Source organism: Rhineura floridana, chromosome 21 (assembly GCF_030035675.1).
Source record: "Rhineura floridana isolate rRhiFlo1 chromosome 21, rRhiFlo1.hap2, whole genome shotgun sequence".
NCBI classification, from domain to species: Eukaryota; Metazoa; Chordata; class Lepidosauria; order Squamata; family Rhineuridae; genus Rhineura; species Rhineura floridana.
Genome location: NC_084500.1, coordinates 18,411,739 through 18,433,506, shown reverse-complemented (window position 1 = coordinate 18,433,506; position 21,768 = coordinate 18,411,739). Strand labels below are relative to the sequence as shown.

The following is a 21,768-nucleotide window of genomic DNA, read 5'->3' as shown; positions in this document are numbered from 1 at the left end:
ACCTAGTTGGAAACCCCTTCCTGAAACAGAAGAGGCTATTCCTGCTGCCTTGTCTCCTTTTGCCACAAACCATGTGCTCATATTGTTTGTGCAAAGAGAAGCAAGAGGCAGGCAAGGCCAAGGGCAAGCAAGGGCCTCCTTGAGTTCACCTCTTGAGTTCCATGAGTGCTGAGTATCATTCCTGCCCTTAACACTTCTTTTTGGGAGGGGTTTGTGGGGAAGGTTTGGGACTGCATGTTGATAAGCCATTTCGTCTGAGCAAACAGAGTTGGGTTTGGACTTGGGGATCCTGGGGGTCAAATCTCCAGGCGGATATAGAAATTCACTATGTGGCCTTGCCACTTTTCAGCCTTGGCTTCCCACCTGTGAAATGGGAATAACAATGAAGATGCATAAAATATGTAGCATGTTTAGCAAAGTATTTATAAGCGACAGCAGTACAATCCTGTGCATATGTACTCATGAGCAAGTTCTAGTGGGCTCAGTTTGTTTCTTTATATACGTATTTATAATTCACACATTCATAAGAATATATCAAGGTGGAGTGCAACATATACAAGTAAAATAAGTAAAAACATGTTTTTAGAAACAAAAAAATAGTTAAAAAGAAAAAAATCAAATTACAAAGGCCTGTCTGAACAATATAATCTTCACAAGACTCTGAAAGAAGGGAGGGATGGTTCCTGCTGAACCTCGATTGGTAGGGAGTTTCACAGGGCAGGGCCTGCCACACTGAAGGCTGGGTCCCTGGTGGAGGCCAACCAAGCCTCAGGGGCCATGTGGGGAATCACCAAATGTGTCCTATCAGAATATCTCTGAAATGGGGCTTTCTTCCTAGTAAGCATGTTAGGATGCAGCCTGAAAGTCTGGGAGGGCAATCTTCATCCAGGTACTGGTGGCCTCAGATTCTGAATAGAAAGGTTTTCCTGGGTGGAGGTCCTCAGGGTTGCTTTTGGGATGTTTCCAGTCCTTGTACTGCTTGATTTTGGAGTTGGCCGTTATTTCCCATCATCCTAGGCCAGGCCAAGCTGATCTGATTTCAAGCTGAAGGCAAGTTCTTGTATCCATTTTTTTTGCAGCTATCTGCCAGTCACCAAAGAGAATATTGAAGTGAAGGAAGGGAATGCAACTGTTGTGGACTTCTCCATGCAACCTACCATAGCGATGCTGGCCACTGACCTGACCCAGGATGCACCGGTAGCTGCCACAGATCCCGTAACCAACACCACAAACACCACGGAGGCTGACAGGACAGCTTCCCCCCACCAGGTGATCCAGCCGGAGGAATTCCGTCATCATCACTTCCCTGACATGGAGATCTTCCTGAGGAAATATGCCACGGAGTATCCAAATATTGCTCGCCTCTACTCAGTGGGCAAGTCAGTGAAGCAGCTGGAATTGTATGCAATGGAGATATCTGATAACCCGGGCATCCATGAAGCAGGTAGCTTGTGTAGCCCATGACTCTTTCTCCCACTTCTGTGTGTGTGTTTCAGTGAACACTTCAAAGCAGGAAGGATACCAGTGTCTTTGACGGGATATTCCTCCATGGGTGCGGGTGCTGGGGAACTGCTGAGATGCCAAACTTTGTCTGTTTGAAGGCATAAGAGAGCAATTTAGCCGGGGGGTGTTTGTATACATTACTGTGGCTGCTCCTATCCAGCAAAATTCTGCAGGCAGCATCCCTGAACGTTTAGCTGTCTTCCTCCATTGAGCTGGGCAGGATGTGGAGATTACATTGCCCAGGAAGCTGCTTTATCCTGAGTCAGTCCCTTGATCTGTGTTCTCTGCGCTGACAGGTAGTGGCTCTCCGGGGTTTTCCCAGCCCTATCTGGAGATTTCAGTTGGGTATTGAACCTGGGACCTTCTGCATGCCAAGCAGATGCTCTGCCATAGAGTTGTGGCCCTTCCACCAAAGAAAAAGCATCTTGGTATTGGATACCTTGTGCTGGGCTGTGCAAGAAGTTATTGGTTTACAGCAGCCTTTCCCATTTCCTTTGGCTTCTTTCTTGAATCACTGGGAGGCACGTCCCTTAATACAATGCAGCACATAAAGTGGAGAATTAGCTTTATTAATGAATCAACAGCCAGCTCCTGATTCTCTTGCTGCCTTTATCCGATTTTTGTAGATAGAGTATCAAAATCTCTCTTGCCAAGTCCCAATTCTCAGGAACATGTTGTGCTAGCCAGAACTGTGAGGAACCTCTCTCTGGAATAAAGAATTTGTAACCCAGAGAATTCTTAGGTTCAGTAGAACAGTGTGTGTCTGGATAAGGAAACAATGTTATTTTGATTATATTTTACAGCCTGAGTTTAGGATTTTTATTCTGTAGCTTTAGATCTTATTGAGACTCCTTTGGGCCGCTGTTTTCTTAGGGCAAGTTCCATTATTGCTTCTGTTTAATATAATTAGTCCATTGTTTTTGCGTAAATGCCTTAAGTGAGGACCTCATTATCCTAATTGCCTCTGAGACAATTGTCTAGAATTACTCTTGTGTATATATATATGGGAAGACAGTTGGAGAAATTCGTAGTTTATAAATGTGATGTACGTTTTTAAATATAACTTTGTGTGATATCCAGTATTGGTTGTAGTTGAAGTAGACCCATTGAACTCAATGGACCTAAGTAGCAAGACCGTTAATTTCAATGGTGCTACTCTCATTACGACTAGTGGGAGGGTCACATGCCAGGTGCTTCTGTTCCTAAGCTAATCTTTTAAATACCCTTTGCTACATCAGCACTGACACCTGTTGACGTTGGCATCCAATGCCATAATCTTCTGGCATAAAGTCTTGTCCAGCCCAATACTTTGTTTGGGTGCAAGGCATGGTCAAGCGTGGTGTCTCCATGCCAACAATGAGGCACTTGGGATGTGCATACCTTGCTAAGCTTGGGGCCATTTCAAATACTCTTGACAGTCTCTTGCACCCAAAACAGGGGTTGGACTAGGTGCCATTCTGTGCCTTCTCGTAGAGGAGACTCTCCTGAGGTGTGAGTGATCTGCAGTGCCCCAGAGTTTATTGTGGGATGTGCACCCTCTGTTCATTACTCAGAAATTGGCTATTATTAGTCTAGGCATGCCAATCTTTACAATGTTTTGTGCTGTCAGCTGGTCACTTCCTGTTTGGAGCACGGTCGCTCCCATTTTCAGAGTCTGGGAAGAGGCCTCTGCAACCACATGGGGCCTTGGAAGACTGCTCAGGAGGAGGCCCTGCAGTGTTCAGAGCGGTTCAACCTGAAATAAGGCCAGCCTGACAACTGGATAAAGAAGCCCCATTTTGCATTGAGGTGGACTTTGCCACGCTTCATATGTTAATTCTTATGCTCACCAGACTGTCTCGGAGTCGTATCTTTCACAATTACTTTGAACGTTTGTGTGTATTCTTTCCTGTTTTCACTGAAATAGAGTTTCCCAGATGCGCTACTTCATCCTGCTGAAATGAGTTGATGTGGCTTAAACACATTTCCTTCTCTGTTCCCACCCCCACCTTCCATCCAGGTGAGCCAGAGTTCAAGTATATTGGGAATATGCATGGCAACGAGGTGGTTGGAAGAGAGCTGCTCCTTAATCTCATCGAGTACCTCTGCAAGAACTATGGCACTGATCCTGAAGTAACTGATTTGGTCCAAAAAACTCGGATCCACATCATGCCGTCCATGAATCCTGATGGCTATGAAAAAGCCCACGAAGGTAGCTCTGTGTTCTTGGTTTGTGTTTCTACCAGCGGCTTCAGAAAGGCTAAACTTTTCCTCTTGGGAGGCAACAGCCTTCAGTCTTCTGTCCCACACATTGCCCTGCTTTAATCACAGCCTACGTCAAGGGCCCCACTTCCTTGTTTTTCTTTTGCTGTGCCAGAATTTCTCCTCTCCCTTTCTTCGTCGCGTCTTCTCCCTATTCTGTCCTTTAAGGTTAACTTATTCCATTCATCTCCATTTTGATGAGGCACAGTACAAACTTGGCAAGAATCTGGTGCAGGAACTGTTCGTCAGAGCGCCCAATGTTTTAAAATGCTGCAAAAGAATAGTTATTTCCGGAGTGCCTACCAAGGCCAGGCACTTTGCGTAAAGCAAAGATGTGGTGCAAGTCCTGCTTCCATACTTGGCAATGTGCAAGGCGCACAAGGAGAGAAGAGTGGAAGGAATAGGCTGATTCTTGTCAGGCACTTAAATATTTTATCAGTAGTTGCTGGGTTGTGTCAGGGAGGCCAACGCCAGGGCAGGTGAAGTCGGGGCCTGGAGGACATAACCTTGGGCTTATGAAGGGTACTGGAGGAGCCGATGGCCTGGTTAGAGCCTCAGCAGGGCCCTGCAGCATCCTGTCACCGCAGTGGCCAACCAGGCACCTCTTTCTGGGCAGCTCACCAGCGTGCGTCTTCTTTCCTCAGGAGACAGATCGGGGATTGTTGGCCGAAACAACAGCAACAACTATGACCTGAATCGCAACTTCCTGGATCAGTTCTTCCCGGTCACTGACCCTCTGCAACCAGAGACCATAGCTGTCATGGGCTGGTTGAAGACCTACCCCTTTGTGCTCTCTGCAAATTTCCATGGAGGTAAGAGCACACAGGCCCCAGCCTGGTCAGGGCACCTGTAGCACTTCTGTCTTAGAGGGAGGATTGCCCTGCTCTGTATCCTGCATGCAAAGCTTAAGTAAGGAGCCGCGGAGTGAAATTGGCTCTGTCTCTGTCTGCAGAAGCTGCATCCCTTTGAAACGTTTCTGTCTGACCTCAGATGGGGCAGGAGGGGGGGAATCCTTGCAAGAAAACTTGGCAAGTGGCTGAAAGGGCCCTGAGAAACTGCCCAGCGGGGGTGGAGAACAGGATGTGGCGACAGATCTGATTGCTGTTTCCCCCCATCCCTCACAGGGCTGTCCACCTGTATGTCCCCTGATGCCACCATGACATCAGGTGGCTTCTTTGCCCCACTGGTTGGCAGTGCCTGTAAATCCTTTTTGGCTGAGCCAGGTTTTTACCCGTCACGCATCTGGTGTCATACATGGCACTAGGTATGGGCCAGGTGGGCATGGCTTGGCTGAAACAGCTCTGCTGGCCAAGTGGGCAAATGACCTGGTGGGTTTAATTAGGCCCCTGCGGCAGAGGTTCCCCGCCTCAGCTTTACAGTGATAGAATTCGTTGCACAACTTCCGTTGTGCAGCCTTCTAAATCGGGTTCTTAACCTGTGGTCCTTGAACCCTTAGGGAGTCCATGAACGAGGCACACACACACAAAATTAATCCATTTCCACTGCAATAAAATAAACTGCATGCCAAATTTTGTGTGTATATGTGCATTTTTCTGAAGAGGGGGTCCGTAGCTCTCATCAGGGTCCCAAAGGGGTCTGTGATTCTAAAAAGGTTAAGAACCGCTGCTCTAAATACATGCTGCTGCTGCTGCTGCTGCTGATTTACCTGCCCTTCACTCTGAGGTCCCAGGGTGGATTGCAAGAGTTTAAAATACATTGTTAAAAAACAATTAAAAGCAACTTAAAGTCACAAACATCACAAAAAATAGGGTGGGTCCTATATGTATTTATGGTATTGTGAAATAGTTTGGAGATGTTTCGTAGGAAACTATGCATAACTGAAATAAGAAAATAAGTTCTTACTGGTTGTATTTTCTTACTTTGTACTCTCTGGTCTGAGGCCTTCTGGATGTCTGTAATGGAAGCACTCGAGAAGGCGAAGCAAAGCCTTTTTAACCAGTTTTCCCCCCAAATCTCGTTGACTGACCTGTGGTTCCTGAGGCTGCTGGACTGCTATTGCTGTAACACAAAGATGATACCTCTCAAAGTAGAATTTTGTCTGATATCATTTAATCAGTTGTTCTAGGCCAGGAGTATTTGTTCAACTACTAAGTTGCAACCAGTAGTGAAATGCCTTTTGCAATCAGCATCACAGCTTTTCATCGGCTGTTTAATTTTGCAATGCCGTCTCCTGTGGGGGGTTTTAAGGACTAGTGACATGCGCTTGCTGACTTGTTCTCTCTTAGACTTGAGCGAATTCCAGGAGCTGAATTGGCTGCTGCTGCATCTTCGTTGTTGCTTCAGGTTATCTCGCTTAGACCTGTGGTCAGTCCTTGCATCTAGAGAAGTAGCAGGCTTGTTCTTCAGCATGTTGGCAGAACAGCTGCCTTCCGCACTAGGATTAGTTCTCCCATAGAGAGAAAAACCTGCAAGGTCAATGTATTTTCTTTTCTTTCAGGCTCTTTAGTGGTTAACTACCCCTACGATGATGACCAACAAGGAATTGCAACATACAGTAGATCCCCTGATGATGCAGTCTTCCAACAAATTGCTCTGTCCTATGCCAAGGTAAAGTTTCCTCAGGAGTGTACTCCAGGGATCCTGAAATCTGACTCTGGGAGCTCTCGGTTCTTGCAATAGTGCTGTGCCATGGTACTCTTGAAATACCAACATGTTTTCTTTATTCTGTAAACACTGACGTATTAAGTTGCATATACAAGATCATGGCAGGAAGGTTAGCTATGAGAAAGAGACAGAGTGATCATGCGTTGTGAGCAAAGCAAGATGTCCATTTCAGACAGTTAACGGCCGGCACTGTTCGCAGACAGAGCTACGCCTCGTGATGTGGGCTTGTCCGCTCGTTGGGGCAAAAGGGCTTTCCCTGATGGCTTTGGCTATAGTGCTTGGCAGATTTCTGTTCTCTGTCTCTATCTGCACACGCACTAACAATTGTCTTAAAGCCTTTTATTTTGAGGGAAGTATACAAACATTAACAATCAACTCGTCGTGTTTAAACAAAGTCGAGGTACAGTCAAGAATAAAAAGAACTCTTATAGATCACATTGCTGAACACTTGTGTATGTAACCCGGCCATAGAGAGTGATGAGTAGCTGGTGGACGTTTCCCTGACCCCTGAACATTTTTGTAACTAAAAAAAGGAAACCATACTTCATCAAATAGATCACATTTAGAAGTCCCAGTGACTACTCTCCTGTGCTGTGTCAATTTTTCTGAAAGGGCTACATTCCACACCTTGTGAAGCCATCCCTCCTGAGTGGGGTATGTGTGTGTTGCCCTTCCAATGGTTCGCTGTTTCCATGTGAGCTTCCGCTAGGAGCAAGACAATAAGATCTTTATGTGCCACCTTTGGATTTTTGTTGCTTTCAAGAGACAGCAGCTCTGGTACCAGGTCAAGAGTTAAAGATTAGGCCATCATGAGTGCCAGAGCTTCAAACACCTTCTGCCAAAAGTCTGGTATAGCTCTACATTCCCACAGCATATGGTGGAAAGTATTAGTGCACCCCCTCCAACACTATGGCGAGAAATCCTTCAGCACTCGTGATAATCATATTGGGGTCCAGTGCCACCGTTACTGGAGTTTTAGCATAGCCTCCTGGATCCTTGAGGAGATCCAAATCTTTTCCCATTCACCCTCAAATTTTATTCCATGATCCCCCTCCCTGGCATTCTGTAAGCCTTCTGTATCCCCCTTTTCCAACCAGAAATTTATATATTTCTGACCCTGCCTCCTGTAGCGCCTTGTTGGGTCTCACACACATATGTTCATATATTATGAGAGAGCGAAGGCATACTCCTTTTCTCACGAGAGATTTTGCAGATATCACCATCTGTACCCTTTGAAACCAATTGCTTGTGATGCCTTTTAGTTTTTCCTTTAGTAAAGGTTCTGCCAAAGGTTGTCCTTTAACTACGAGATCTCTAATTCTAGAGATCCCTTTCGAGTCCCAGTCCTGGAATTGTTTGTATTTATCTTGGTGACAGAACTCTGGATGATCAAGAATGGTTATGAGGGGATTTGGTGGGAGACAAAACTTTACTCCTGTGCTTCCATATGAGTGTTGTCTTCAGAAATGGATTTTGTAATTTGTGAATTGTTGGCCATGAGGGAGATAATAATGGAACTGCTTGTTTGTTTTGTCTAGCTGTAGCTGCACCCTGGGAATATTGATAGAGCCCTGGATAATTCTAATAAATTGTTTCAATTGAAAAGCACGAAAGATTAGGCACTCCAAACCCCCTTATCTCTGACTCTGTATAATACACTGTTGCCCACTGCTCTCTTTCCATTTGGTTATGAAGTTGTTCAGTAGTTGCTGCCACCACTTGAATGAGGCTTCTGGTATTGTAACAGGACGGGTTTGAAAAAGAAACAGGAATTTGGGAAGATTAGTCATATTAATTGCCGCATTACGACTGAGCCAGTACAATTGTCGATGTTGCCGGCTTAATAGTTCCCTACTCACCTTTCCGTGCAATGTCCCAAAGTTCCATTTCAGTGGCTGATCTGCGGCTTTGGGGATCATCACTCCTAGATAGCAAAAAACCTCATAACAAGGAGCAAACCCCGAGGAATTGAGCAAGTCCTTTTGTTCAGCATGAGTCATATTTATCTGCATACTCACTGATTTAGACTAATTAACCTCCAGTCCTGCAAATGTGTGAAATGTGTGTTGCTCTTCCTTTAGAGGAGCTAATGCGGACACTGGATTACTTAGCATGAGCAGCATGTTGTCTGCAAAGATGTTAGTTTTGTGCTCATCTCCCCCAGTCTTCACCCCAGAAATATCTAAGTTACATCTAATTCGAGCGGCTAGTGTTTCTATGGCTATGGCAAACAAAATAGGGGACAGTGGGCAGCCCTGTTTGGTGCCACGACTGAGGCAAATGTTGGGGGAGTTGAGCCCATTTACTGTGATAGATGTGGAATAAAGCTGATTTATCAAAGAACTTACTTCCAAATTGCATTTTAGTAAGCACCTGTTTAAGAAAGGACCAATTAATACGACTGAAGACCTTGAATGTGTCTAAAGACACAAGAGCTGCTTTGGCTCCAGTGAACAATATTTAAAACCCTCCTGATGGAGTCAACAGTGTTTCTTTGGGGGATAAACCCTGTTTGGTTAGTAGAGATATGTTTCCATATGAACTTGTTCAGTCTCCTAGTCATAACAGCTGAGAGCGCTTTTCTATCAACATAGATTTAATGCTGTAGGGCAATAGGAGTCCACTGTAGTGGGCTTTCTGCCCGATTTAGGGATTACCACCAACCTAGAGTGTTTCCATGCATCGGGAATTCCAGCCCCATTCAATATACTGTTAAACAATATAGTTAACTGGGGTGTGAACTCCGTATGGAACATCTCATGGAGCACACTTGTGAAGCCATCTGGACCTGGAGACTTTCCATTTTTAACCCTTTAATGACCTCACCTACTTTGTCTTCTGAGAGAGGTCTGTTTAAGTAATCCCTGTGCTCCTCTGACAGCCCAGTCATATTTACACTCTCAAGGTAAGCATTGGTGGAGCATATTGATGGGTCATCAGAGGAGTAAAGGGAAGTATAAAAGTTGGCAAATTCAGCTCTCATTAATTGGGCATCATGACAAATAGAACCTGGTTTGGATTTAAAACCCCAGATCATGTTTTTATCTCTTTTACATTTCAATGCATAAGCAAGAAGTCCGAAAGATTTGTCTCCAAATTTGTAGCATTTACTATGAAAATGAGCCAATAGCCCTGTGTATTTTTTCAGTGTCTAGTAATTGTAACTGTCTTTTTTGACTGCAGTTTATGATATATTTTCTGTGAGCCTGTTTTCTTGAAGTCTGTATCCAATTTATGAATGCTGTCTTAAGATTTCAGTGGAGGCTTGCTCTTGTTCTTTCTTAATGCACTAGTTGCACGTATGCAATGCCCTCTGGTGACCACTTTTGTAGTGTCCCAGAGTGTGTGTGGTTCTATATTTGAGGTAGAGTTTTCCTTAAAATAAAGCTCAATTATCTGCTTCAGATTATTCTTAACTATCTCATTGGTGAGCAGTCCAGAATTGAACAACCAAGTATAAGATCTAGGTGGGGAATCTCGCATGCACCAACAATTGTTGTGTGAATTTGGACATTAGAGCCACTGGCCTACACTGGTTGGTGTAAAAAGAAAAAGGCCAGGCAGACCCTTGAGAGCCAGTGTAGTGTAGTGGTTAGAGCGTTGGACTGGGAACTGGGAAACTAGGATTCAAATCCCCACTCAGCCAGGAAGCTCACTGGGTGGCCTTGGGCCAGGCACTGCCTCTCAGCCTAACCTACCTCACAGGGTTGTTGTGGAGATTAAATGAGGAGGGGGAGAACCATGTACACCACCTTGAGCTCTATGGAGAAAAGGTGGGATATAAATGCAGAAATAAATAAATAATTTAAACCTCCACTCATCCATAAAACTTGCTGGATGATCTTGAGCTAGTCACCCTCATTCACTCTAACCTACACTGCAGGATGGCTACAAGGAAAACTGTGTGTGTGGTGTGTGGGGGGGTGTGGGGGGTGTGGGGTGTGTGTGTTCGTTCGTTCGTTCGTTCCCTTGGACCTTGAACAAACTGTTTTTACATTAGTTGTTTACACTACTTGAGTGTATACACCACTTTGTGAACAGAAGTTGGAAAACGGTTTGCAAGTCACATATATAAGTAGTCTGAAGTACGGGACTTGGATTTTTCAGAACCTGAATTCAAAAGCTTTGTGTCTTCTTACAGAGACACTCGTAAACAAGCACACATTAACACCATCTTCTTTGAGCTGTGTCTGTGTCTTCAAGTGCAGCATAAGAACTGGGAAATATAAGCATTAACTCTAGCGCTAGCAGGAAATCCAATTTTCACAGGTGGTCATCCTTTGTTCTTCCAGGAAAATGCACAGATGTTCCAGGGTCACCCCTGTGAAGAGATGTATTCTGACGAGTACTTCCCCCACGGTATCACTAATGGAGCTCACTGGTATAACGTCCCAGGTAAAGCATCTGACCTGGAGGAGTCTGCAGAACCAATCCGGATTGCTGTGGGCTCTGAGTGGATTCCCCATCCACTCTTTGTGGTTTTGCATTGCAACTGGGAGAGAGGCTCCTCTTTTTGACAAACAAGTTTCAGATATGGCAAGAAGCTGTTTTAGACTAAGATGATTGTACAGATCTAGCAAGCTGTATCCACTTGACTTTGGTTGGCAAAGTTTAAAACATAAGCCAGGTATGGGGAACCTTTGGCCCTCCAGATGTTGGTGAACTACAACTCCCATCAGCCCCAGCAAGCATAGCCAAGGATGACTATGGGAGATGTAGTTAACTAACAACCAGAGGACCAACGGTTCCCCACAACTGACGTAAGCTAACTTGCTACATCTCTCTTATGCCTGGGCATAGGTGCCAGGGACAGATTAGCTCTATGTTCTTCCTGACAGTTTTTCCCATCCCCAGCTTCCTCTTATGTTGTGAATTTGCTTGATTTTTGCCTCTCTTTCCAAAAAGAAACAAAAGCATACTTTGTATATTAAAGAACAATCCTGCTCTCGTTTTTGTAGGGCTCATTTTAAGTCTGGGCTGTCTCTCTCCTTTGTACCTAATCCTAGTCTGTTCAGAGGCGGCATTCTTCGTTTCCAAGTGCTCAAGGCATCATCGTGGAGTTAGAATTCCAGCTCTCAGTTCTTAGAAGTGGCAGATTTACTTGTGTGTATCATGCTAACGAAGATGCTTGTTCTGCAGAGGCCTCTGATGGGGATCTTCTGATATGTCTTTGTTCTTCAGGTGGCATGCAGGACTGGAATTACTTGAACACAAATTGCTTTGAAGTGACTATTGAGCTGGGCTGTATCAAATACCCACATGCTAAGGAGCTGCCAAAGTACTGGGAGCAGAATCGCAGGTCTCTGCTGCAGTTCATCAAGCAGGTGAGGGGGTGTGTGTAGTCCTCTCCAATGCTGCCAGGGACAGTTTTTTCCATAGACCATCCTGAGGTACCCATGTTGGCAGAAGAGCTGTTGCTGCATCAGTCTGCTGTGCCATGAATTGTCAGCCATAGGCATGAGGTCATCTCCTTTCTAAAGATGCTATCCTCATCTTGATAAACTGAACACCAAGGCTGCTGTAGTCCAGTAATTTGTTATGGCCACAGACCAGCAAAACTCAATACAAATATAGAGAATACAACAATTAATAACCAAGTACAAATTATAGAATTCCTTCAATCAAGAACCCAATGGGGCTTTTTTTCCTGATCTGCATCAAGGTCAGAAAAAACCTAGCAATGCTTTCAGTAACAAAAGATGATACATTACTTGGACAAAACAGCACTGAATTTATAAGAGATCTTCCTGGAAAACAGCTAATAGAGGGAGCGTTAACTGTCCTTTACAAGGCTCCTGTAGCAAGAGGGTGTTGTTTAAGTTTATTGCCTGCAACTCACTCAAAGGTCCCAGGTCAAGTCACAACGGTTTAAAATACATCATTAAAAACAATTAAAAATGATCTGAAATCACATCACAAAAGATAGGGTGGGTCCTCAAATATGCATCTCAGATGTCCAAGGCCAGGGTGAAGATGTGTGCCTAGAGAGTGGATTGGTTGGGGAGAGAATTGTGTTGGGGGATGGAAGGTTGAATGCAATGGAGAAGAAAGGAGTCTGCTGGAGGGTGAAAACATTGGGGAAGGAGCAGTTGGGATGTGTCAATAAAAGCAATTTGTGGATCTGGGGCCAGGGTGGAGGGTAGATGCAATTCCTTTGGTTATGAATAGGTTTAGGACAGGCCTCCTTAACCTAGGTGCCCTCCAGATGTTTTAGGTTTTAACTGCTATCATCCCCTGCCATTGGCCATCAAAACATCTGGAGGGCACACCAGGTTGGAGAAGCCTGGTGAGTTGTGTGTGGGCACTTCTCCAAATTGACGAAAGCCACTGAAGTGCTACTGTGTGGTGGGCAACAGCAGCATTTTCCTTGGGAACCTCTGTCTGGCAAGCTGCATTTCCTGCTGTACTCACTTTTGATGTTAGTGAGAGAAACTAGTCAGAGTTCAATTGTGCATCTAAAGATGTGCACTATTGTAGTGCCCCCTTAATGATTTGATTGAAGTTTCCACTTTTGGATAAGCAGGTTGTCTAGCTCTGTTCTAAAGGAAAAATGCAGCTTTGGCCAGGATTCACCCCCCCCTTTTCTCATTGATATGGGAATGGGGAACAAAGGTCAACTGTTAATGTGTTCAGGCCTGTGCACCTTGCCATGCAGAGCCTGGTCACAGAACTGAACAGTTTTTCCATTCTCTTTCTCCACCCAGGTCCATCAAGGTGTCAAGGGGTTTGTGTTGGATGCCACGGATGGGCGGGGCATCTTAAATGCGACAATCAGCGTTGCTGGCATCGATCACCCTGTCTCTACATATATGAGCGGTGACTATTGGCGCCTGTTGACCCAGGGGACATACAAAATTACAGCATCTGCCCGAGGGTAAGTCTCGCAGCTCTGCATCTGACATATTTTACCTTTTTTTGAAAATTGGCCAAGGCTAACCAGGAGAGAGGCCAGGTTACTGCTGTGGCTGTAGGGTCCAAGGGGTGCTCCATAAGATTAATGTGGTCTTTCTTTTGAGAGAAATAGGCACTTTCCATGTACAGAAGAGGCCTTTGCACCAGGAGTTGGTCCTTGAAAAGATGTTGTGTGGTAGAGGAAAATAGTTTGGGTTGTAAAGAAACAATTTCATGTCAACTTTAACCTTAATTTAATGTTAATTTTAAATTTAATTTTATTGTATTTTTATTTTTAAGTTGTATTTTAATTTTGTTTTTAATATGTTTTATAATCTACACTTGCTTGTATTTTAATTGTGGTTTTATCTTGTTGTACACCGCCCTGAGAGCTTGTTGCTATAGGGCGGTTTAGAAATGTAATTAAATAAATAAATAACTTGGGATTGGAAATCAGTGCCCTTTTCCAAAGTAGACAGTGAGTCTGTAGGATAAAAAGTTCTATATGTGGTCTAGTGTTAAAACTCATTCTGAGCCCCTAAGGTCTGAAAACGGAAATAAATGTTTTAGGATCAGTTACTGTAATGGCTATTAAGCCGCTTTGCAGGGCAACTGTTTAAAATACTACCCCCTTTATGGTCTTGCTTGACAGTGGCTGAATTAGAGCCTGTGGCACCATCTGTTGGTCAAAGGGTGAAATTCGTCTTCACTTCCCAGCCAGCAACCCTAAAACCCCTGACCCAGTCAGTATACAAGTGCACAGCGCTCCTTGGCAGCTCCTTTGCTCTTCCCTTCAGTTGGACAAAGGAGTCAGCCCTTAACCCCATAGCTTCCCATTGGGTGTGAACCTGGGAGCTAGAGTTAATGGCTTCCATGCACTCCACGATACCAAGCCAACTTTCAGCCATGGGGCAGCGTGGTGTTCTGTCCACTGGCTTTATGGGGAGAGTAAGAACCTAGCAGGTGTCCACTTCTTCTTGTAGAGACACTCTGTCAAGATTTCTGACATATATTTAATGTTTTTGCTGATGTTGGAGTGATGTTTTGTCCTTCCGAGTGTACCTTTCTCCAGAGGGATGTTATTGCAGCAAGCAGAAGCAGAATGTTCAATTTTATTTTTCATACTTCAAATCCCCCCCTCACCTTTGTTTCTTGGAAGGTATAATTCAGAAACCAAGACAGTGAAAGTTGGAGAAAAATCCGCCGTGCAGGTCAACTTTACTTTGACTCGCAAAGACTCCAAAATGGAGGAGGGGGCAGCACCAGACCTCAGTGTGGTCGGCATCGATGGCCCAGTCACCAAGGAGTTTGAGACCTTGATCAAAGACCTCTCAGCAGAGAACGGCTTGGAACGCCTCCTGCTCTCTTCCTCCGCAGATGTCCAGCCTCATCGCTACCGTTCCTACGATGAACTCTCTCAGTCTCTTAGAGGCCTAAACTTGAATTATCGAGAGATCACAAATCTCTCTAGGTAGGTGATGCTTCTGGGTTAAGGTGTATCCTGTTTGTCCTGGAGACACTACAACTTCGTTATAACAGTGGGTTGCATATGTAATCCTAAAAGGAGCATTTGATGAGCTTGGTCTGGGTATTTGTCATAGATGGTGACCCTGTGTGTACTCTCTGCTTAAAAAAATAACAATTCTGCTTTTGCTAAGCATGCAGAAGGGGCAATAATTGATGTATGGCCCTGAGGGTCCTAAAAAGTCCTGTTTTTTTGCTGCCACTTTGGTTTTTGAAGTGTTTAACCACACAATTTGGGGGTAGTGGGGAGGCACACGGGGCTAAAGTTGCTGTTTCTATTGCAAAGCCAAGCAATAGAATTTGGTTTGTTTTTTATCAGCTTGGGCCAAAGTGTTGAGTTCCGTCATATCTGGTCCCTGGAAATCTCCAACAAGCCCAAAGAATCTGAGCCAGAGGAGCCCAAGATCCGTTTTGTGGCTGGCATCCATGGCAACGCCCCTGTTGGCACTGAGCTGCTCCTGGCCCTGGCAGAGTTCCTCTGCATGAACTACAGAAAGAACCTGGCCATTACACAGGTAAGCGGCCGGCCTGTCTGACAGCAGCATCCTGCGGACCTGGACTGTCAGCTTCTAGGTTCTCCCTGTCGGGCACTATGTGGACGATTGGAGCTTGAAGGGGGATGTGTGGGAGATGCAGAACTCTCAAGAGATCCAAAGAGATGCTGAGAGCAAAGGCTGCAGAATTGGATTTGCCAGCCTCTACTTCTTAGAAGGGGTGGGAAAGCTGTGGCTTTTATGGGTGATCTATCAGGGTCAAGAGCACAACCCTGCAAGACTTTTTTTTTTTTAAATCACAATCTGGTTAAGGAATGGCCATGAGTCATTCAAAATAGTCCCAGTGCCACTCACATTTAAAAACAGCTAGTTTTCCCAGGTTGCATTACGGTTAGGGACAAAGGCTGTCTTCACATCACCTATGGAAGAGCCCCAACGTCTCTAGAGTTCCCTTCCCAGACTAAAACCACTGACAGTTGTGGGATGATAGCGTGGTGTGGGGGGGTTCTCTTTCTGTGGAAGAGGGTGTCCTTGTATGGGTTGCTACTCCCACTTGCTCCTATAGAGGCAGGGCTATGCAAAACCCTGCCATTTGTCTGAGGAAAAGCACTTTGGCGAAGCTTGGCCAATTGTGAAAAAAGCCAGCTTCTGACCCCAGATTAGATGAATAGGGTGGGCTGATGATACCTCCCCCCCCCTTACTTGTTCTGTGTGTGTTTCCAGCTGATTGACAAGACAAGGATTGTGATTGTGCCATCCCTGAATCCAGACGGGCGTGAGATCGCTCAGGAGAGGGACTGTACATCAAAGATTGGTCTGACCAACATTCATGGCAAAGATCTGGACACAGATTTCACAAGTAAAGCAAACTATCCTTTCCTCCTTTCTCTGCCAAATCATATTGTCCTAACCAGGGGAGGGATGTCCATTGGTTTACAAAGAGCCACAGTTCTGTCACTGTGCTTAACAATCTGCCTTTGTACATATGAGTTGGCTTTTCATGTCTTGTTGCCTAGGAGTATGACTTAACCCTGGGTGCTTCAGTGCCGTGGCAGCGGCCTTGCAGAACTTGTGTACTGCACACCCTGGCATCTTGGGTAGAGTTGCATTGCTAACCAGCACCTTGCTGAAGCAAGGCTGGATTGATTGCATGCCTCAAGTCGTGAGAACCTCTCTATCTGTTTCATTAGACAATTCCTCTGGGGCAAGAGAACCAGAAACCAAGGCCATCATGGAGAACCTGATACAGAAGCAAGACTTCAGCCTCTCTGTTGCCCTGGATGGAGGATCTCTGCTCGTCACCTACCCCTACGACAAGCCTGTGCAGACAGGTAATGGCTATGCTGTCCTCGGAGTACATTGCAAACGACTTACTGGTCCACGAGAGAGTAGTTCTGGAACCTTGCAGTAAACTAGACATTCAGAACCTAGACCAGGTGTGGGGAATCTTTGGCCCTCCAGATGTTGCTGAACTACAACGCCCATCATTTGCAACAAGTGTGGCCAATGACCAGGGATGATGATAGTTCAGCAACATCTGCAGGGCCAAAGGTTTCCTACACCAGACCTAGACTAATTGGTGTGTCCTTAGTTATTGGTAACGAGACCAGAATGCTTGCTGTCTGCGTTGAGCGGCAGAGGCTGAATTGCATGCTTGCTTGTTAACGTTCACATTTCCTTCTCTCTCTTACAGTGGAGAACAAAGAGACTCTGAGATATTTGGCATCTCTGTATGCAAACAACCACCCTACAATGCACCTGGGGCAGCCTAACTGTCCAAACAAGTCAGGTATGCGCCTGGGGTGCCCTGGACCTTTTGGGGGCCAGCTTGTTGCTTACGAAGGGCGTCTGATTTTACTGTCTCTTGCAGATGAGAACATTCCTGGAGGGGTGTTGCTTGGGGCAGAATGGAACACCCACCTGGGCAGCATGAAGGTATTTCACAGTTGTTACACTTTGGGGGTCTTCTCGCTGTTGGCCAAGTGTAAACCAAAGATGTCTGTGATCCTTTTTGCCAGTGGTGGCTTTTTAATCCGGTTGTCTCTTTCCTGCCACAAACCCTTTTCTTCTTGTTGGTCTCTCAGGATTTCAGTCTTTCCCACGGGCACTGCCCAGAGATTACGGTGTACACTGGCTGCTGTTACTTCCCCAGTGCGGGGCAGCTTCCTACCCTCTGGGCGGAGAACAAGAAATCTCTTCTCAGCATGCTGGTGGAGGTGAGTTTGGACTTGCAACCAACAGTGTGGATGTGTTCAGAAGGGTCGGAACATCAGATTTAAGGATGGGATTCCATGTACCTGTTTGTTGCCGGATATTTATTTGTTTGCGTATTTTTATTTATGAAAGTGTTTCTGTACCACCCTCTCAACATCAACCATTTAAAAGCAGTAGGGGGCAGTCATTAAAATGACTGGCTACTCAGGAAAGCTTTAAGCAGCTGCATAGGCCTACCAGCATAAAAAGGTCTTCCAGAGACCCCTGAACGTCAAAGGGAGGATGCCTGCCAGATCTCTGCTGGAAGAGCGTTTCCACAGCCTAGGACCAGCAACACAAAATGCCTGACTTCTGGTTGAGGCCACTCAGGCCTCTGTAACACGGGGGACAACCAGAAGCGCTCTTCCAGGTGACGTAATGTGGACCCACTTGGATGTATTGAGTAAGCTTAGATGTTGGATGAGGGAGATGCTGGCTTTAAGTTCCTCTTGGCTCTGATGGGCTCGGGCAACCTGCTTTCCTCTCAGCCTAACAGTCCACTCAGCTTTGTTTAATGTAGTGGCCAGTCAAGAGCCTTTGCAGTAGGGCAATGTGGAAATGTAACAACAGGAACGTACGTTTTGGGTCTTGCTTAATTATTGCATTTCTTTTGTGCCGTGGGGAACCTTTTTCATTCTGAGGGCTGCGTTTCCTTGTGGACAATCTTTTGGGGGGATGTGCCAAAGCCAAATATGGCTGGAAGAAGAGATGTGACTCTTGCCTTTGTAAAGTCAGCTATGTTCAAGTTTCTATGCGCCCCATCCCTCCACAATCTTTCCATCCTGTCAAGCAAGAAGTATTATCACACTTGAAGGACACATTCCAGCCAGGCAAAAGCACTTGAGGAGAGCTTAGTAGGGCCAGAGCCAGGGAGAGAAGACTGCAGGGCTGCACTTGGCCTGCAGGCCAGAGGTTCCCCACCCCTATTTTATCCCATAAACCAGAGGAAGATATGTTTCCTTGCTGAATTCGTGATCCCTTCTGAGATGCCTTTCCTTTTTCCAGGTCCATAAGGGAGTCTATGGGTTTGTCCGTGACAGGCATGGGCGGCCAGTGTCTAAAGCTCAAATTGTATTCAACGAAGGGGTGAAAGTCTACACCAAGGAAGGTGGTTATTTCCATGTGTTGCTGGCTCCTGGCTACCATAAGATCCATGCTATAGCCGAAGGCTATCAACAGCAGCACGTCCAGGTATGGGCAAGGGCCACTGCAGCCTCCTTTCTTGAGCCTGGTGGAAGAGATGGTTGAGCCTGCTTTGGCTCGCAATCGGAAGAAAAACAGTGTGAGCCCTGGAGCAATCCTTTTGAAACTTGATGGCTGCACTTGATGGAGAAGCCCAGGAAGTCCTCAGGAGGCGCAGTCTGGGGGGCTGGATCATGAGGGAAGGGGACTGGCCCTATAAGAAAAATGCATGCACTTCTTAAGGTGAGACTGTTTGATGTTCAGCTCCCTGGCCTTCTGGAGGCTCCTAATCCAGCCGCAAGGCATCCTGCCACACCCAAAGCATATGACTGAACCATCTTCAAGCCTGGGAAGCCAATCCCATCCTGGGCATTGAAGCTTGCCAACCCCTGGCTGTTGTAGGGCACATTAGCAATGTGTTGACGTGTGTAGGTGACCATCGTATATTTGTTACCCAACTTGTGCTAATGAGAGAGAGAGAGAGAGAGAGAGAGAGAGAGAGAACACTCGGTGCCTCCTTGAGGTGGATTTATAGTTTGGTATCAAATTTGGGTTGAATGTACTTTTTTTTTTTTTTAAGTAAAATTATGGGTATGCCCCTAGGGCACCTGCTGAGTTGGGGATTTGTCTTTCCAGCCCATTTGAGTTAGACACTTTTTGACTGTTCTCTTCCAGCAGAAAAGTGTGTGCGTCTGTCTGTCTTTAGGGACTGGAACAGAGTTGCTTTTCTCTCCCCCTCTTTACTTATGCTATCCCCCCCCCATACTATTTTCTCCTTATTCCATAAGTAAGGAAGTCTTAGGGTCCCAAGTTGCCTGGCTGCTGGCGCGTGTTGCCTTTTTTTGTTGTTCTCTTAACTCTGGACTTGACCTTGTGTCCGCCCAGCTGCTGAAATAGGTGCCACTTCTTTCCAGGTCTTGGTTCGCCATGACATGGCTAGCTTTCTGCACGTACAGTTTGATATGGACAACAGGATCTTTGGTCTCCCAAGGGAGTTGGTGGTTACAGTAGCAGGTAAGAGACTAGACAATTATTTCCTTTGGGGGGGGATGTTTGACTGAATGCCTTTGCAGGAGGCAAGGGGGGCACGTCACCACGCTGGCCCCTTGAAATCTTGAGCCGTTTTATCCTTCTGTGTCCTCTGTGTGCTCCATGACTCTTGAAACTTACATGTGGCTATATCTTTTTACGTGAACCTATAAAGTATGTTTCGTGTGTATAAGTGTAATGTATGTGCATGATAAAAAATGCATAGAATTATACAGTGTATATGCCAAAGGTTTGAGACAAATTCTGCATGAGTACTGCCCTTGTGAGGCGTCCTTCCCTGGCTCTCCCTGTCAGGTTCCTACCTGCTCGTGGTTACTGCCTGTCACTAGGCACCACCAGGGACTCCACCAGTCCGGACCGCTCCCTCTTATGGTTTCTCTCCCCGCTCTAGCTCAGATCTCAACAGATCCCCCTGCTAGGCAACCACCAGTAACGTCCCAATACTAGTATTCCCAGAGACTCTGAATACTGGTATTGTTATTCTCTTCACCGCTGCCACCATTTGTTACAGTTCCCTTTCAGCCTTGGTCATTACCTTACCCTCCCTTCTGGTCTGTGAAACCCCAGCCAAGGATCAGGCCTTTGGTAAACCAAATTAAGTATTTATTACAGATAACAAAGCTAACAAGATTAACAAGATTTCTTCTTAAGGCACATAAGCATATGGTTTTACTCAATACTAATCCGAACTCCACCTCCCTCCTTCTCCACTCTCTCCTGGCAAACAACTCTCTAAACCCCACCAAGCAACCCACTCAGTTCTCTTCTCTCCCCCTATTCCACTCTCACTCTTCCTTTTATACATTCAGGCATTTTAAACACTCAGCCAATCATCTCGCATTCTACTGCCCATTCACTCCCCCTCTTTCACTCCACTTACCATGTATCTTCTAAACAACTAACACTTACCATATATACATTAATATAGGAACATCACAGCCCTCCCTTCAGATCTTGAGATGCTTCTTGAATCTCTGGTGAGCCACACTGCGGAGGGAGTGAGGTGGGAGTTCTGAAGGGAAAGTCAGCGTCTTCTTCCTGGAAAGAAGCTAGTGCACTTGCCCTGATGCTAATTCTTCTTCTAAAAAACTTATTTTTTTGTGCCCTGATGCTGATGTGTTGGTTCTGATTTCTTTCCCCGACCCGCCATTCCAGGTGCTGCCATGACAGCTCTGATCCTGACAGCCTGCATCATCTGGTGCGTGTGTTCCATCAAGTCCAACCGGCACAAGGACGGCTTCCATCGCCTACGGCAACACCAGGACGACTACGAGGACGAGATCCGCATGATGTCCACAGGCTCCAAGAAATCCCTCCTGAGCCACGAGTTCCAGGACGAAACGGACACTGAGGAGGAGACACTCTACTCCAGCAAACACTGACCTGCCTGGTGGCAGGGAAGTTCCCTGCAGAGACAGATCCTGTAACACTGAGCATTTATTTTCCTCAAGTAACAGACTTAACAGGTGGCCTCCCAAACCTTTGCTCTTGGCGTGTGCCAGTTCTGGTTTATGCACAAGGAGGCAACTCCCTTCTCCTGCTGGCTACTCTTCCAGTCAAGATTTGAACTGGAAGCTTGGTTGCTAGCAAGCCCACTCCAGCGAGGGCATCGCCAGCACTTCAGCAGCCTCTTCCCTAAGCCCTTCCGAGATGTATCACTCCATGCAATTATTTGTGGGAAATTCACTGTAGCTGCCAAGATCTTTGTCTAAGCTGCAGCATTTGGAATTCTTGGAACCTCTTTCTCTTCTGCCTGGGGCAGCCTCAGTGGGCATTTGCAAGGGTCTTAGGAAACGGTGGTCTTTGTCACTTCTTGGAGGAATTAAACTCTTCATCCTCCTGCTGAGAATGACTTCAGGTTAGGTTATTTTGACAGAAGTCTGCTTTTTGGCTACCTGTGACTCCTAGCAAGACAGGAGCATGGTATCATGATGCAAGAATCTCCTCCTCTCTGATTAAGGCTGCAGTTCTTTGGAAAAAATAAAAATGTTTTGCTTTGGTTGAA

At 45.8% G+C, this 21,768-nt stretch overlaps 1 protein-coding gene across 1 annotated transcript in view; it reads left to right on the top strand.

The window, feature by feature from the left end:
- Positions 1-21,768, top strand: part of CPD (carboxypeptidase D) — a 32,043-nt gene extending 10,275 nt beyond the window's left edge. The window contains exons 5-21 of the mRNA XM_061605341.1: positions 1,080-1,444; positions 3,503-3,694; positions 4,389-4,556; positions 6,203-6,312; positions 10,662-10,764; positions 11,551-11,693; positions 13,074-13,243; positions 14,420-14,731; positions 15,104-15,299; positions 16,002-16,137; positions 16,469-16,609; positions 16,972-17,067; positions 17,149-17,213; positions 17,363-17,494; positions 18,537-18,722; positions 19,628-19,727; positions 20,919-21,768. Of these exons, the coding sequence (XP_061461325.1) occupies positions 1,080-1,444; positions 3,503-3,694; positions 4,389-4,556; positions 6,203-6,312; positions 10,662-10,764; positions 11,551-11,693; positions 13,074-13,243; positions 14,420-14,731; positions 15,104-15,299; positions 16,002-16,137; positions 16,469-16,609; positions 16,972-17,067; positions 17,149-17,213; positions 17,363-17,494; positions 18,537-18,722; positions 19,628-19,727; positions 20,919-21,145 (2,842 nt within the window). The 3' untranslated portion in view covers positions 21,146-21,768. The remainder of the gene's footprint in view (positions 1-1,079; positions 1,445-3,502; positions 3,695-4,388; positions 4,557-6,202; positions 6,313-10,661; positions 10,765-11,550; positions 11,694-13,073; positions 13,244-14,419; positions 14,732-15,103; positions 15,300-16,001; positions 16,138-16,468; positions 16,610-16,971; positions 17,068-17,148; positions 17,214-17,362; positions 17,495-18,536; positions 18,723-19,627; positions 19,728-20,918) is intronic.